General features: G+C 43.5%; 1 protein-coding gene across 1 annotated transcript; it reads right to left on the bottom strand.

The window, feature by feature from the left end:
* Positions 1 to 63: 63 nt before the first annotated feature.
* Positions 64 to 13540, bottom strand: EIF2B1 (eukaryotic translation initiation factor 2B subunit alpha). Its single transcript, XM_053368224.1, has 9 exons — positions 13413 to 13540; positions 12484 to 12585; positions 8303 to 8439; positions 6967 to 7083; positions 6120 to 6236; positions 4889 to 4953; positions 3620 to 3695; positions 2020 to 2145; positions 64 to 226 (listed from the first exon to the last, which is right to left on the bottom strand). Exons 1-9 carry the CDS (start codon positions 13423 to 13425, stop codon positions 71 to 73), a joined length of 909 nt encoding a protein of 302 aa, XP_053224199.1. The 5' UTR covers positions 13426 to 13540; the 3' UTR covers positions 64 to 70.
* Between the last annotated feature and the right edge of the window lie 30 nt (positions 13541 to 13570).

The raw sequence follows: 13570 nt of genomic DNA, 5'->3' as shown, positions 1-13570 counted from the left end.
CAGGGTTTGCCTTTTTAACAGGCTGGTAGAGAAACATAATCACCCTTAGGCACGCCAGATGTGGACAATTTTACAAGTAGAGTTTAATCAGTTCATCGCTAACAGCAGAGGGGGTCAGGACCCCAAGGTCTGTAAAGAGCAGAGTGATCAAAGATGGGGAGGTATAATCGATCCAGGGATGCTCCTCTGTAAGTGCTTTACGCTGATTCAACGTGTCAGCTTTGTACTGGGGAAGAAATAAGAAAAAGTGGCGAGTTATCGTTTTCTGCGAAAGGACACTTTTTTCACCCAAGTTTGGCAACATGACTTAGAACACAGGATCACAGAGCTGAGAGGCGCCTAAAGGTAATCTGGTCTAATCACCTGCCCATTCAGAAAAGCTGGCTACTACATCGTCCCTAATAGGCAGGCACCCAGCGCCTGCTTTAAAAGCTGTAATGAACAAGAGGCAGCTTGGGGGCAGAGCGTTGGCTTCGCATGCAGAAGGTCCCAGGCTCATTTCCTGAGTGTTGCCTGCCTGCAACTCTGGATCACAGTTTTGCAGACAATACTAAGACAGAAGGATTAGTATTTGATTTGATTCCCACCCCCTCTTTCTTCCCCCCCCCTTCCTCCTCCTGTGATGAGGCTGCATTTTAATATTTTAATGTTTCAATATTTTAATGTATTAATATTGTTTTTAAGTTGTATTCATTCAACTTGTTTTTATTATTGCTTGTTAGCCGCCCTGAGCCCGGCCTTGGCTGGGGAGGGTGGGGTATAAATAAAAATTATTATTATTAGTATTATTATTGTCTGATTCAGACTGAGGCAGCCTGTTCCACTGTCTAACAGAGTGGCCCATCAAGAAGGTCCTCCTGACATTTTGCCTAAATCCTTTTCCTTGCCATTTGAGCCCGTTGGTTTGGGTCCTGTTACAGTATTCTGTACATGTGTAACATTCAACACACATATTCCCAGGCTGCATAGTCTGAACGCAGGCTGACAATGGGCAGCTACCTTACACCAAGTCAGACCCATCTAGCTCACTGCTGTCGACACCACAAGTGGAAGAGGATGAAGCAGCCCTTCCCCTGCGCTTGGATCCAGCTCTGTCCCTTGCTGAATTGCGACCTGAGGAACTTGGCAACTAAGATCTAATGCCTGAGCTTGATTTCCTTCAGCTTCCCACAAACCCTTTTCCTTTTATGTCATTCTTTTAGATTGTAAGCATGAGGGCAGGGACTGTCTTATTGGTAAGCATTTGTATGCTACTCTGGGAGCCTTTTTTGGCTGAAGAATGTGGGGGAAAGTGCTTGAAATAAATAGCTGAAAGAACTCTCCTCAGCTTGAGCTACAGTACTGGTTATAATAAAAGGTAGGGTTTTGCTTAGTTGACAACTTATATATTGCCCTTTCCACAAGTTACAGGGCAGCTTACAACAAAGCAAACAGATAAAGAGATATAAAACAGATAAATCTATTAGAAACATGTAACATCAATCACTGAATTAAAATTATTAATAGTGGCAGAAATCAGTGGCTCCTCAAAAAAACTGCCAAAAATAGGCAAGTCTTGCACAGCTTCACCCAATTCAGACAAGAAATGGGTGTCTCCAACCCACCATTTATTTCTCCATTGAATGCACATCCTGCCCTTCCTCCTGAATTAGTCCAGGGTGGCACACCCACCCACAATTCAAAAACAAAGCAGCTAAAACAAGAAAAACTATTACAATTAAAAACATCTAAAAGCAGTGACCATTAAAAACAACACTTCAACTGACACTACAGGGTTGCCAGGAACAGGATTCTTCAGTCCCTAAATGCCTGAGTAAACATGAATGTTTTCAAATTCATTCTGGAAGTTGATAATGAAGGCGACAAATGCACCTCAGTGCCCCAAATCCCTGGCTGGCTGCCCCTTATACTGGTTTACTTCCAAGATCGGACATTAAATTCCTCAGAGGTTTACACCCCATTGCAGGCTACAGAGTTTTGAATGCAGATAACCAGGAAGCAAAGTTAGTTTTCCTTTACCTTAAATTTATCTGGGACATCCTGTTGGTTCAGAGGGAAGAGTCTCACAAACTTGAAGCTCTCTGCCACCACGTAGAAGGGCTTGTTCTGAGCTTTGGCGCACACAGCCATTTGATTTGTGCCAATCTGAAAAGGCCATGGGGGGGGGGGGAGAGAGAAATGTTCTCAGGTGATGATGAGGAACCAAACACCCCTTGCTTTATGATACAAAAGAAACCCCAAGGGTAAGATTCTGTCAAAGCCGAGCACAGTGAAGTCTTGTTGGAGAGATTTACAGTGCAGTCCTATATACATGTCTACTCAGAAGAAAACCCCATTGAGTTTAATCAGGTTCCCACGTAAGTAAACTACAATTTTATACCTATTAAGCTACTGTGAAATAAAGGGATTTCCTCCTGGGTTGACATGCCTAGGTTTGCGCTATAAAGTACATGTTTCCCTCTCTCACTGAAAACCAGTGGAACTTCAAAGCGCTTAACTGTATCCTGTATTATACCTGCAAGAAAAATAACCAACTCCCTTGATTCAGGTCTCAAAACCTTTGAGAAAAAGGGTATGTTCACATATAAGCAAGCCTTATGCTATGCATGTATGATAGGATTCCACAGAAGCCAGAACATTCATATGTACATGAGTTTGTGGGTCCACATTCTACCTTTCTATTCTATTTTATTTTAAAAAACAAGTTTCTGGCCCTTATGGTTGTAAAGAACACAGTTTCCACTCAGAAGGAACATACAGTGGTGCCCCGCAAGACGAACGCCTCGCAAGACGGAAAACCCGCTAGACGAAAGGGTTTTCCGTTTTGGAGGCGCTTCGCAAAACGAATTTCCCTATGGGGTTGCTTTGCAAGACGAAAAAATCTTGCGTCCCCCCGCGGGTTTTTTCCGCATGTTTCGCCCTTTTCCTAAGCCGCTAAGCTGCTTATCAGCTGTTCCGCTGATAAGCCGCTTAACAGCTGATCGCGAAAAGCCGCTTGACAGCTGTAGCGCTAAGCCGCTAAACTGTCAATGGGCTTGCTTCGCAAGACGAAAAAACCGCTAGACGAAGAGAATCGCGGAACGGATTCTTTTCGTCTAGCGAGGCACCACTGTACATAGTTTCTGCTCAGATGACAGACGAGCAGCTAAACAAGTTTTCTGCTGGTCACCACTTCTGCTCTATGTAGTTTTATGCCGCTCCCCTTGACTAGCAAAATTAGAATATATTATGTACAATTATGTCCCATATAAGTAAATAGGCAATGCTGCTTATTTATTTTGAACAATATATACAGGCTGCAGAATTCTAACATTTATTTGGGACGGTTGGGAAGAAAGAGAGGGAATGGAATCAAACAAGTTTTTACAAAGGAAAGCCGACTAGGATTTTTAAAGTCTTTTTTTGTGTGTGTTGGAGGGAAAAAACTAAGGAATGACAAGCACTTTCTTCTGCTGTTCCCGAGCTTCTTCCTTAAATAATCTGTCTAACCAATGGAAGAAAGCAGGACGTTGGAGAAGACGGGACTTTTGTTCAGATCTAGCAGGACAGCTCTGGAAAAACAGCTATTTCCCAAACTGTTTAGGGAACCACGAAAAATCTGGGTAGACACACACTTTACCTTGTTAATAATTCCTCCATTTTCTACCACTCCTTCAGCGCCAACTATCACCAGGTCCACTTTCTCCATGATGTAGCTGTTCAGAAGGAATAAAAACAACTCAATTCCTGATCCATCCAAGGAGTTATTTGGGGCGGGGCCATTGTTTTTTTAAAAACTGTTTTATTAAATTTGCTTAGTAACGTAACAATATTATATATGTTCTATAAACAAAGAATACAAAACACAAATCGTTCATACTACAATGCATACCTACATAGCATTAAATATATACGGTTTCTGAAAAAGGGCTTACATAACAAAATCCATTCAAAATACCATCCTGTTTACCTTCCCCGCCCTTCCCCTCCCTCCCCACTCCAATCCTCCTCCCCGCCCCCCCCCGGTCAGGCCTTCCTTCTTCATATCTTTATCCATGTACACAGTCTGTTCATTCGAGCTTGTATGTTAGCTTTGGCTTCCCCTCTTTCTATCCAGTTCCTGTAAAATGCCCATTTATTTGTGATTCTTTGGCATTTGTTTTCCCATCTATCCTCTGCCACTGTCTGTGCAAATATTTCTAATTGTACGTATTCAAAAACATAATCATTCCATTTTTCCATATTCCATTTGGCCTTTTATTTCCATCCCAAAGCAATAACTGCCATTCCAGCTAGAATCATAATCTTGTACAACTCTTGCTTATTACTTTTTACTTGGTTATTTCCCAGTATTCCCGAAAATAATAAATCCCTATTAACTTCTATGTTTATTTGAAATAATCCAGAAATTACCTTTATAATCTTTTGCCAATATTCCTTAACCAGATTACATTCGGGTGGGGCCATTGTGATGCACAGAGCTTTCAGCTATACCCTGCCCTTGCCACTTGTTTTATACTTGGGAGAGAAACACAAGACTAGCCGTGAAACAGCCAAAGAGAAAGGAGGGGGACACAGGAACACAGGAAGCTGCCTTATAGCGAGTCCCACCAGTGGTCCATCCAGCACAGTACTGTCTACACAGACTGGCAGCAGCTCTCCAGGGTTTCAGGCAAGGCTCTCTCCAACCCTCCCTGGAATCTCTGGGGACTGAACCTTGGACCTTCTGCACCCAAGGCAAACGCTCTCACACTGCGCTATGGCCAACAACCTTGGCTTACTAGTGCAAGAACCAGCCCTTTAAACACCAGGATGCAGCAGGTCCTCTTCCTCTGCAGCCCTCACAGCAGGTCACTATGTCCAACTGCCTTTCCAAAGCCCAGCTGCAGCACACACCACACAGACTTACCCAACGGCAGCATCCAGGATGATGGTCACAGGAATGCCAAGTTTACTGAGTGCCTTTGCCATCTTCTGCCTGTTAATAGTTTTTTTAAATTAATAGTTTTTTTGTTCAAAACAGTGTTCTAAATATTAACAGAATAAATATACATATATATATTTTAAAAATCAGATTAGCTCCTGGTATAGAATTGTTTTTTCTCCTCATCATCAGCAACTCCTACCCCTCCTTTTGCACTGAGGATGTTGTTTCAAGAAATCGGGTCTAAACAAATTTAACAGAGAGCAGGTCCCAATGAACTCAGGGGGATTTATTTCTAAGTGACATGCTTCACATTGTGCCGCTGGAGATTAAGAAAACTATGGAGCTCCACAAATTTATTCCCCTGGTCACCAATGGTGACATCTCCTTCCACAAGTCTTTTGAGATCTGCAGAAAAACCTTTCCACAAAGTGAAACAGACTCCTCCCTCAAGCCCTCTGGCTGCTTTGCCACTGGTTCTTCCCTTCACTGTAGCCTGGCACAAAGCAAGGTTGCTCTTCTCCACCCCACCCCCCTCAAATCCTCTGGTTCATGCAGAACAGTAAGGGGAAGAGAGGCAGTGCTGTGTAGTGGTTAGAGCAGGGGGATCTCTTAGATGTTGTAGGACTCCAACTTCCATCAGCCTCCAATTGCTAGGAATGGTCAGAGTTTAGTCCAACACCTGGAGGGCACCACGTTGGGGAAGACTACGGTAGAGTGTTGGACTGTAATCACAGAGGCCCGGGTTCAAATCTCCCCTAACCATGCAGCTCACAGTGAGGTCTTTGACCCAATCACCATCTCTCAGCCTCACATGGTGGTTGTGGGCAGAAAATTCTGGGGAATGGAGGAAATAAAACCTTGTATACTATTCTGATTTCCTAGGAGGAAAGGGGGATTTAAAACATGGGACATGTGGCAAAAGCCCAACCTAAAAAAAGCTGGCAAATCCATTCACCAAAACCTGTTGATTCTTGGGCCGCTCTTAAAGTGATTTACCAGCTGCTGAATTTGCAGACTGATCTGCTGCGTGCTTGTTCAGAAATATGTCCCACCGTGTTCAATGGGACTAACTTCCAAGTTCAGTGTGCTGAAGACTGCCCCCTAAATATGCAGGGCGGGAAACCTTTTCAGAGAAAGACAGATAGCAAATGGCTTCCTCTGTTTGCACAGAGCCTCGTGCCCCTAACATAAAGAAAAGAGAAGTCCCATCTACTTGCCCTGCTTGATCAGGCTGTGATTCAGTGATGTAGACGCTGAAACGTTTCTTTGCTTCTACGGCGGCTTCTAACACTCGCAGGACCACTTTGGAGTAAGCGTGAGTTAAGATTCTCTGAGGAGAAGAAGGCATAGGAGTCTTCAGTTTATTGTGTGCCACGGAAATCCACTCGAGATTCTGCCCAGGCTATATTAACACCCATGAGGTTGGAAGGGATCCTGAGGGTCATCTAGTCCAATCCCCTGCAACACAGGAATCTCAGGTAAAGCATCCTGGACAGACGGCCATCAGCTGTGGATGCAAAACTTGGGAATGGGCTCTGTGACAAAACAGTTTATGCTAGGGCAGTGGACCCTCTTCTGGCCTTGGGGCCCTGGCAAATGCCCAGCCTCTGGCACCAACCCTGTGAATAGCCACTGTCACAGAATCATATTATCGTAGAGTTGGAAGGGATCCCAAGGGTCATCTAGTCCAACCCCCTGCAATGCGGGAACTTTCTGACATTAAGAGCTGTTTGACGGTGGAACAGACAACCTCAGGCGGAGGTGGACTCTCTCCTTCGTTGGAGGTTTTAAAGCAGAGGCTGGATGGTTAGTTAGTCTGGCTAGTTATATAGCAAAGTTGCATCCTGCATTGCAGATGCTTCCCTGAGCGGAGGGCATGGCTAGAGGACCTCCAAGGTCTTTTCCATTCTATGATTCCATGCCTGGCTTAGCTCAGAGATTCATAGGATACAATGTTTTTTGCTCAACATCAGTTTCTGCACACACACGGAGCACCTGTGGGATACGCACAAGACATTTCACTCTATTTCTTTGCCCTAATATGACCCAAGCTCACTTACCCCACCATCTTTGACAAAAGTGTGGCAAAGTTCGGCAATTTTGCTCCTTGAATTAGAGGTTCGAGCGAGGAAAAGCTTCCCTCGCTGAATCATGATATCTTTGCATTTGGAATAGTCCTGGAAAAAGCAGCACAAGAAACAGAATTAGAGTATCTTCCAGTCATAATCCAGTGGAGTCCTTTGATTAATTTTTGAGAGATACATAACAGTAAAGAATAATCCATATTAGCACTTAACTGTAATATGTAGGATAGCACAACAATATAGTTTCTTATTCTGTATAATTTCAAAGGGAAATGTTTAACATGTCTAGATATGCGTTATGTAATTTGTACTGTTTCTATAGTTATATCAGTTGGAAAAAGAAAGAAAAAATAACCAGAGTATGCCAGAGTACTAGAGTAAACCCTGAGTATCATGCTTAGCACAACTTTGTTTATAAGCAACTGCTTGGTAGCCATAGGTGATAAGGAATTGCATGCATGCAAGATACTGAGCCAGCTAGCAGAAGAAGGAAGGAGCCCATCATCCCTCTACAACCAGCACAGAAATTTATTATTAACTTGATTTATTTATTCTCCTCCAGTCAGCTCTCTGCTGTTTTATTGTCTGGTGCAGGCTAGTAACTTCTATAGGCTTATTTACAAGAACTTTTTTTTTTTTTAAAAAAAAAGAGAGACAAAAAAAGTCTTCTGAGGTGCACAGAGTGATATACAAACTTTGCAAATGCTTCAGAGTCCTCTTTCACTGTTACCAGCACATAATTTGTTCCAGCGCTGGTCCCTGATATTTAAAACTGGTTCCAGATCATAGTAAGGAAGTAACTATGTATTTATTTAATTTCTATACTGCCTTTCATCCAAGGATCACAGGGCAGTTTACAATGTAAAAACACAAAAATACATAACAGAGGAACAAACAAAAACAATACCCGCCACAGTTTAAAAGGCCAAACATTGCTCAATTAGCCAAAGGCCTGGGAAAGAGGAAAGTCTTCACCTGGCTCCTAAAGATATGTAACCGAGGTGACAAGCAAGCCTCCCTAGGGAGTGCATTCCACAAACGTGGAGTCACCGCAGAAAAGGCCTGTTCTTGTGTTGCTGCCCTCTGGACCTCTCGTGGAGGTGGCACAGAAATAAGGGCCTCAGATGATGATTGCAGGGTCTGGATCAGTTCATATGGGGAGAGGCAGTCCCTGAGAACTCAAGGTAAACGTGTTTCATTGCAGCTCTTGTGGTCCTGCTCTGTATTGCCTTCATCTAAAAACCAGCAACGGTGTAAAGAAAACTACTGTCAAACACTTGCCACCCTTTATGAAAATCTAAGTGAAACTTACTGGATTCTCCAAAGACGTGAGGCTGATGAATCTTAAGAAGAGCTCTCCCCCAGAAGAGACAGCAACTGAAGAGTCAACACCAGAGAGAATTTCTATTGCATGTTTGAGGTTTGCTCTCAACCCCTGAATTGTCTCACCTTGACAGAAAGAGGGAGAGAGTAAGCTACTAAAGGCCCAATGACGGCATTGTCCAGGGGTGCGCAAACTTATAGCTTACAGGATCTACTTATTTGTTAAGTTTATATCCAGCCCTTCCTGCCAGGGCAGCAAATAACAAGTGATAAAGAATGAAAGACATATTTAAAGCATATTAAAAACAATTCCAGTACAGATGCACACTGGGACAAGAACTCCATTTAAAAAGCTTGTTGAAAGGGAATGTCTTCAGTAGGTACTGAACAGAGACAGCACCTATCCAGTATCCTATATCATATATCCTTTATTAGGCATAGCAAACCACACATTATCAAACAGACACCGTGTACAAATTGTGCAAAATACGAGCTCAGCATAACAAGGTTTGTCCTAGTCAGATCTTTAACTCCACTGGAAATCAATTTGCATAAATAATACAATACAACACTACCACATCACCGATCATTTAAGAACCACTAAATCTCTTTATAATGGCCCAGTCTTTCTACATGGACAGCACTCAAAAATTCAGCCACTATTAAAGTAATTTGATTATTCCTGTCTGAAAGCAGGTCACCTGTCTAATATTCAAGGGAGGGAATTTCAAAGGGAAGGGACCACAATACTAAAATAGTATAGTGGAAGTGAACAGCTGGCTTCGCAAATGGTGTAAACAGGAACGGTTTGGATTCTTAGATCACGGACTGCAGTTTCTTGAAGATGGACTTCTGGCAAGCGATGGGCTGCACCTCACAACGGTTGGGAGGAATGCTTTTGCCAAAAATCTCAGAAACCTCATCAGGAGGGCTTTAAACTGACTAATGTGGGGGAGGGAGACAGTGCTACTGAAGGTAGGAGTCTATCAATTGATGAAGATAATCATCTAAATGTCATAGACCAAATGGAGCAAACAGCACGCAGACCTAGTGGTGTGGGGAAAAAATCCTTAAATAAGAGAAACGGGGGAATGATTAATGGACTTCAATGTCTGTACACTAATGCACAAAGCATGGGAAATAAACAAGATGAGCTTGAGCTCTTGGTACAGCAAACTAAATATGACATAACAGGCATCACTGAAACCTGGTGGGATAAGTCCCACGATTGGAATGTAATAATGGAGGGATACAATCTATTTCAGAGAAACAGACCAGACAAGAAAGGAGGAGGAGTGGCGTTATATGTCAGGGATGTGTATACCTGTGAAGAGATCCAAGATTTAGAACCTCAAAGCCAAAGTGAGAGCATTTGGGTCAAAATTAAGGGAGAGAAGAATAACAGGGACCTCATTGTGGGAGTTTACTATAGATCCCCAAGCCAAACGGAGGACATAGATGATGCCTTCCTGGAACAGATGGCCAAGCATGCAAAAGGAAGGGAGATAGTAGTAATGGGGGACTTCAATTACCCGGATATTTGTTGGATGTCAAACTCAGCCAAGAGCATAAGGTCAAACAGATTCCTCACTGGCCTTGCAGACAACTTCATTGTCCAGAAAGTGGGAGAAGCAACAAGAGGAACAGCCATTTTAGATCTGGTCCTAACCAATGTTGATGACCTGGTTAGTGGGGTAGGATCATTAGGCGTGAGTGATCATGCTCTCTGAAGTTTACTATACAGCGGAAAGGAGCAGCCAAGCATACTAGGACTCAATTTCTTGACTTTAAGAAAACCGACTTCATAAAACTTAGGGAAGTGCTGGGTGAGATCCCATGGACAGTTTGTTAAGAGGGAGATAGTAAAAGCACAACTTCAGGCAATACCAATGAGACGGAAACATGGAAGGTGCCTAAAGAAGCCAGGGTGGCTATCTAAAGAACTTTTAACTGAGTTAAGATTAAAAAAGGATGTGTACAAAAAATGGAAAAGGGGGGAAACCACCAAAGAGGAATTCAAACAAATAGCCAGCACGTGTAGACACAAAGTCAGAAAAGCTAAAGCACAGAATGAACTCAGGCTTGCTAGAGAGGTTAAAAGCAACAAAAAAGGCTTTTATGGGTATGTTCGTAGCAAAAGGAAGAACAAAGAAACAGTGGGGTCACTCAGAGGAGAAGATGGTGAAATGCAAACAGGGGACACATAAAGGGTTGAACTCCTTAATGCCTTCTTTGCCTCAGTCTTCTCCGATAAGGAAAACAATGCCCAACCTGAAGAATTTGGAGCAAATGATTCAGCAGAGGAAACACGGCCCAGAATAACTAAGGAGATAGTACAAGAATACTTGGCTAGTTTAGATGTATTCAAGTCTCCAAGGCCAGATGAACTGCATCCAAGAGTATTAAAAGAACTGGCAGATGTGATCTCAGAACCACTGGCAGTCATCTTTGAGAATTCCTGGAGAACAGGCGAAGTCCCGGTAGACTGGAGGAGGGCAAATGTTGTCCCTATTTTCAAAAAGGGGAAAAGAGAGGACCCAAATAATTACCGCCCAGTCAGTCTGACATCAATACCAGGGAAGATTCTGGAGCAGATCATTAAGCAAACAGTCTGTGAGCACCTAGAAAGGAATGCTGTGATACCAATAGTCAGCATGGATTTCTGAAAAATAAGTCATGTCAGACTAACCTGATCTCGTTTTTTGACAGAATTACAAGCCTGGTAGATGAAGGGAATGCAGTGGATGTAGCCTACCTTGATTTCAGCAAGGCATTTGACAAGGTGCCCCATGATATTCTTGTAAAGAAGCTGGTAAAATGCAGTCTTGACTATGCTACCACTCAGTGGATTTGTAACTGGCTGACTGACTGAACCCAAAGGGTGCTCATCAATGGTTCCTCTTCATCCTGGAGAAGAGTGACTAGTGGGGTGCCACAGGGTTCTGTCTTGGGCCCGGTCTTATTCAACATCTTTATCAACGACTTGGATGATGGACTCAAGGGCATCCTGATCAAATTTGCAGATGACACCAAACTGGGAGGGGTGGCTAACACCCCAGAGGACAGGATCACACTTCAAAACGACCTTGACAGATTAGAGAACTGGGCCAAAACAAACAAGATGAATTTTAACAGGGAGAAATGTAAAGTATTGCACTTGGGCAAAAAAAATGAGAGGCACAAATACAAGATGGGTGACACCTGGCTTGAGAGCACTACATGTGAAAAGGATCTAGGAGTCTTGGTTGACCACAAACTTGACATGAGCCAACAGTGTGACGCGGCAGCTAAAAAAGCCAATGCAATTCTGGGCTGCATCAATAGGAGTATAGCATCTAGATCAAGGGAAGTAATAGTGCCACTGTATTCTGCTCTGGTCAGACCTCACCTGGAGTACTGTGTCCAGTTCTGGGCACCACAGTTCAAGAAGGACACTGAGAAACTGGAACGTGTCCAGAGGAGGGCAACCAAAATGGTCAAAGGCCTGGAAACGATGCCTTATGAGGAACGGCTAAGGGAGCTGGGCATGTTTAGCCTGGAGAAGAGGAGGTTAAGGGGTGATATGATAGCCATGTTCAAATATATAAAAGGATGTCACATAGAGGAGGGAGAAAGGTTGTTTTCTGCTGCTCCAGAGAAGCGGACACGGAGCAATGGATCCAAACTGCAGGAAAGAAGATTCCACCTAAACATTAGGAAGAACTTCCTGACAGTAAGAGCTGTTTGACAGTGGAATTTGCTGCCAAGGAGTGTGGTGGAGTCTCCTTCTTTGGAGGTCTTTAAGCAGAGGCTTGACAACCATATGTCAGGAGTGCTCTGATGGTGTTTCCTGCTTGGCAGGGGGTTGGACTCGATGGCCCTTGTGGTCTCTTCCAACTCTATGATTCTATGATTCTAAAAGACCTGTTTCCTACATTGTGCAGAACAAGCCTTCTGATGAGATAGCATCTGCAAGAGGCCCTCACCAGCAGAGCACAATGGCTGACTGGGTATATAAGGGGTATTCCGGTATCCTGGTCACAAGCTGTTTAAGGCTTTATACACCAAAACCAGCACCTTGAACTCAGCAAGGTGGCAGGAAGTTTTACTATAAATCAAAAGTTCCTGGAAAACCAGGTGCAAACTGGTAGCTCCACAGCTCAGCCCACCCAATCTGATTGCCTTACGTGCCTTTGTCCCTCTTCAAGAACTCCAACAAGACATTGATGGCTGCCACAGCAGAGGCAACATCTGGCTCCTGTGTAATCTTGGTTTTAAAAGCTTCAACCAGCTCTGAAAAGAAGATATGGGGCAGGATGGAAAAAGGGGAGAGTCATTGAGGTTCTGCTTTCACACTTCACAAACTAGCTGTGCTTTCAGTTATTACAAATTCATTGCAATGGTAGTTTAAATGGTCAGCTTTGGAATCTCCACAAACAGTCACAGTTGCTTTTATTAAGAGATCCAATAATTATGATAATCGACACAACATTTTACAAGAAGGTAGCTGTGCAGCAGAGCCCCTGCATCTTATGAAAAAGGTTCCAGATTCAATCCCCAGACTCTCCAGTCAAAAGGATCAGCGAGCAAGACCAGCATTCTGTTCTGGTTCAAAGACAGTATGGGGCTTCCCTCGAGCTTGATCCGTGCAGAATCATAACATTTATGAGGTGGGAGCCTTGTGACACCATAAAGGTTAACACACTTATTATGGCTTTTGCGAACTCTTGTGGTCTATATACTCTTCAACAGATGCTGTCCCGAGATGCAGGTGTGTGTTTGTGGAACTGATAAAAGCGGAGTCAGAAGGAAAAAAAATGCATAAAAGCACGAACAAGGTAATTACAGTACCAACAGTGGCCATTTTCACACGCGGTTGTTGTGGCTAATACCAACATGGGTTTATATCTGACAGTAAACCATTTAATATTAAACACACACATATATAAAATACAAATGTATTTGGCCACTGATGGGAATAGCCTCCTTTTCTTGCTGTTTTGATGACAGAGTTGGGGACCTGCTCTAGAAAACCGAAACAACAACGATAACAATAATATTAATATTATTAATAATAATAATAATTTACCAGCCGCAGCGCGCAACACTCACTGCCTTACCTGCTTCGTTCATGGTAGGAGAAAATGTCACCCAAGCCTTCCCAGCTGCTCTCCCGATCCACGCTGCCCCTTGGGCGGAACCTTCGGCGCCGCGCCGCTTGGCCTCGCCGGAAACCTTTCCATGATGCAGTTACATCCGGGGAAGCGGGAGGGAAAGT

Source organism: Podarcis raffonei, chromosome 16, assembly GCF_027172205.1.
Source record: "Podarcis raffonei isolate rPodRaf1 chromosome 16, rPodRaf1.pri, whole genome shotgun sequence".
NCBI lineage: Eukaryota > Metazoa > Chordata > Lepidosauria > Squamata > Lacertidae > Podarcis > Podarcis raffonei.
Note: the sequence above shows the minus strand (reverse complement) of the source record. Positions and strands in the feature narration are given on the sequence as shown.